The 3,150-nt window shown below is 39.6% G+C and overlaps 1 protein-coding gene across 1 annotated transcript; it reads left to right on the forward strand.

Moving 5' to 3' along the window:
- Nucleotides 1–2,204: 2,204 nt before the first annotated feature.
- Nucleotides 2,205–2,919, forward strand: LOC116128258 (L10-interacting MYB domain-containing protein-like). Its single transcript, XM_031413976.1, has 2 exons — nt 2,205–2,474; nt 2,578–2,919. Exons 1-2 carry the CDS (start codon nt 2,205–2,207, stop codon nt 2,917–2,919), a joined length of 612 nt encoding a protein of 203 aa, XP_031269836.1.
- Nucleotides 2,920–3,150: the final 231 nt, after the last annotated feature.

The raw sequence follows: 3,150 nt of genomic DNA on the forward strand, positions 1-3,150 counted from the left end.
ACTTCTCAAACCCTACTCTCGTTGACCCCACTAATCACTGGCAATCGAGCGATTAAGGTTTATGCAGTCGTCCCTCCCAAGTCAAATTCTGATTTATAAATCCCAACCACTAAAATCTAACCTTCCATCACCAAAAGACTTTATCCACTCTAAAATAAAATGTCATTAAACCATGATTTGGGTGGAAAAAAAGTCGTTAACTCTTGATTAAAAGGACTATTAAACCTCTTCTCACATTATGCTGCCTACGCACACTACTCTCCACTAATATTTAGGGTGCGTTTGGCCCCCTATTTCTATTTGTATTTGGAATTGGATTTAGGGGAAATGTGTTTGTTTCAGTACTCAGAGAATCATACTGTAAAAATTTGATTCCTGATGCAATAAATGACTGTTCTAACAAAAGCTGAGCTATTTTTTTTTTCTGCTTTTCCTCTTTCTTCCTTATTTTCTTCTTCTTCTTCCTTCACCACGGTAACACAGTTGAAGGCATTCAAAAACCCATCTCTTCTTTATTTTCTTCTTCTTCTTCCTTCACCACAATAACACAGTTGAAGGCATTCAAAAACTCATCTCTTCTTTATTTTCTTCTTCTTCTTCTTCTTCCTTCACCACAGTAACACAATTGAAGGCATTCAAAAACCCATCTCTTCCTTATTTTCTTCTTCTTCTTCCTTCTGCCTTCTCTACAGTAACACAGTTGAAGGCATTCAATAACTCATCTCTTCTTATTTTCTTCTTTTTTTTCCTTCACCACGGTAACACAGTTGAAGGCATTCAAAAACCCATCTCTTCCTATTTTCTTTTCGTCTTTCTTACCACGGTAACACAGTTGAAGGCATTCAAAAACCCATCTCTTCTTATTTTCTTCTCTTCTTCATCACCACGGTAACATAGTCGAAGGCATTCAAAAACCCACACGCTAACACATTTCAACGCATTCAGAAACCCACCATAACTTCATACCCCCACCGTGTTAGGAAATCCAGATCGTCATCCAATAGTGACCATCTTCTACATTACAACCAAAGGTAGACCATCTTCCACCTGCATTCAAACTCAATACCCAAAGAACCTGAAACTCCTCCTACCAAGATATTAGCGAAAAAAAAAAAAAAAAAAAAGCCACCAGCGGAAGAGGACAACGGCAAAACACCCCACTTCCAACCTCGACAGATCGAAAGCAAATCATTTCTTCTCCAACCACCTTCGATCGCCACCACGTTCGAGCACCACCTCCGGCATTGACAAGACTGCAGATCCACCAGCAAAATGAATGTTTTCTTCTCCAACCCGAGCCCACCACGATCGAGTGCCACCACCGGCGCATAGGAGCCCAGATCCAACACCATCATCGGCAAGAGGTCATCTAACCCGAGGCCACCACATTCTTTAAGCAGCAACGACGTTAACTACTGCATTAACCCGTGGTTGACCACCCTCCTCCAACCCCACACCAGTAGATCCGAATGATTTATTAAGGTAACCCATCGTCGACCACCTTCCTCCAACCCCACACCGGCAGATCCGAATGATTTGGTTTATGTTTTAGGATGCATTTGTGAAATATTTGCTTAATATTTGTTTTATTATGCATTTGTTTTGGGTTTAGTTTATATTTATTTTATTTTGAATTTGTATTGCATTTGATTATGTTTTACTTGTACTCAATGCAGTGTATGAATTTCATTAGTTGTTTTTGTTTATTCGTAGTTGGTTAGGTTGTAGTTAATATGGTTGTATATGGTTAGGAGTAATTAGTTTAGTTAGTTGAATTGGTTACTATAGTTACTATCAACTACAGTTAATTAACCATGGTTACTGGAAATTGTGGGTAGATTCTGTATCGTTATTTGATCGTAACAACAAATTATGATCATATGAACAAAAGTCATTATAATTTGGCTCGCCGTCGTAGGATCAATTACTACTTTTAGCAGAAGAGGAAGTTTCGATGTATTTCCAGACTTGGAGTTTGTCATACACCTTGTTGGTCAACACTGCCCATATCTTCCCCTGCATTAACGGCTTCAAGTAGTGTTGGATCGAACGAGGTAACGATTTATCTGTGTTTAGTTTATGAGGTTTAAATGTGCGTATGTGTGTTGGTAATGTGTTTGCTGATTATTATGGTGTTCCAATCTTGATTGTCGTTCTCACCGTATTGTTATTAGATGAGTAATAATGTGAACTGGTCCGCCGAGATGACCAACAAATTTCTGGTTCTGTTGTCTGAGCGGGCGAAAACTTCCCACAGTACTTCAATAAAAACAACAAATTACCAGGATATGTTGGATGACTTATCATCATTGGGTGGGAGGAGACTCAACTTGACACAATTAGCCTCTAAGTACTTTCGCCTGAGAAAAGTATATCAAGCATGGCGGAAATTGATTCAACACACAGGCTTTGGTTGGGATCATGAGTCGCAAACTCCAACGTGTCCCATACAGGTTTGGCAAGAATATATCAAGGTAAATTTCAAAAAATTTAATTCATATTAATCTATAACACCGTACTTTTACGATTTTTTTTGGGACTGACAGATATTAATATATGTTTATTTTTCATTACTAGCAAAACCCACAGGCGCAACAATTCTTCCATGATGGACTTCCTCACAAAGAGCTTTATGAAGTCATATTTGAGAAGCAAACTACCATAGGGAGATATGCGTACACATCTACTTCTCAACCGGTGGAGAACTGTACTTCTTCCAATCAAGGACTGGTTGAAATTGATGATAGTGACTTCGAACCTGATCTGGATGGAACGACAGGGGAAAAAAGGTCAAACACATCTGGTCATGCAAGATCGAGAAATAGGAGGAAGAGAAGGCAGCCTAGGACAGGCACTTGTGGATGTCATTGGCAGATTGACGGATGTGCTTGTGGAGAGGAGTATAGGATCGAGGGCTAGCAATTGCAGTGGAGATGAGGGGGACGAAGAGAACAATAGTGCTCCTTTTGATCCATTTTCCATGAGCCATTGTATTGACATCTTGACGGCCATACAAGTACCCACAGAGTTTTACATGTCGGTTGTCAAGTACTTATATCAAAATCCAGAGTGGCGGGAGGTATTCGTAAAACTCCTACTCGAGGAAAAGGCTAATTGGATTTATAACGACTTTCGCAATTTGTGGGTGAC

This window comes from Pistacia vera, unplaced genomic scaffold (genome assembly GCF_008641045.1).
Source record: "Pistacia vera cultivar Batoury unplaced genomic scaffold, PisVer_v2 Contig198, whole genome shotgun sequence".
Classification (NCBI taxonomy): domain Eukaryota; kingdom Viridiplantae; phylum Streptophyta; class Magnoliopsida; order Sapindales; family Anacardiaceae; genus Pistacia; species Pistacia vera.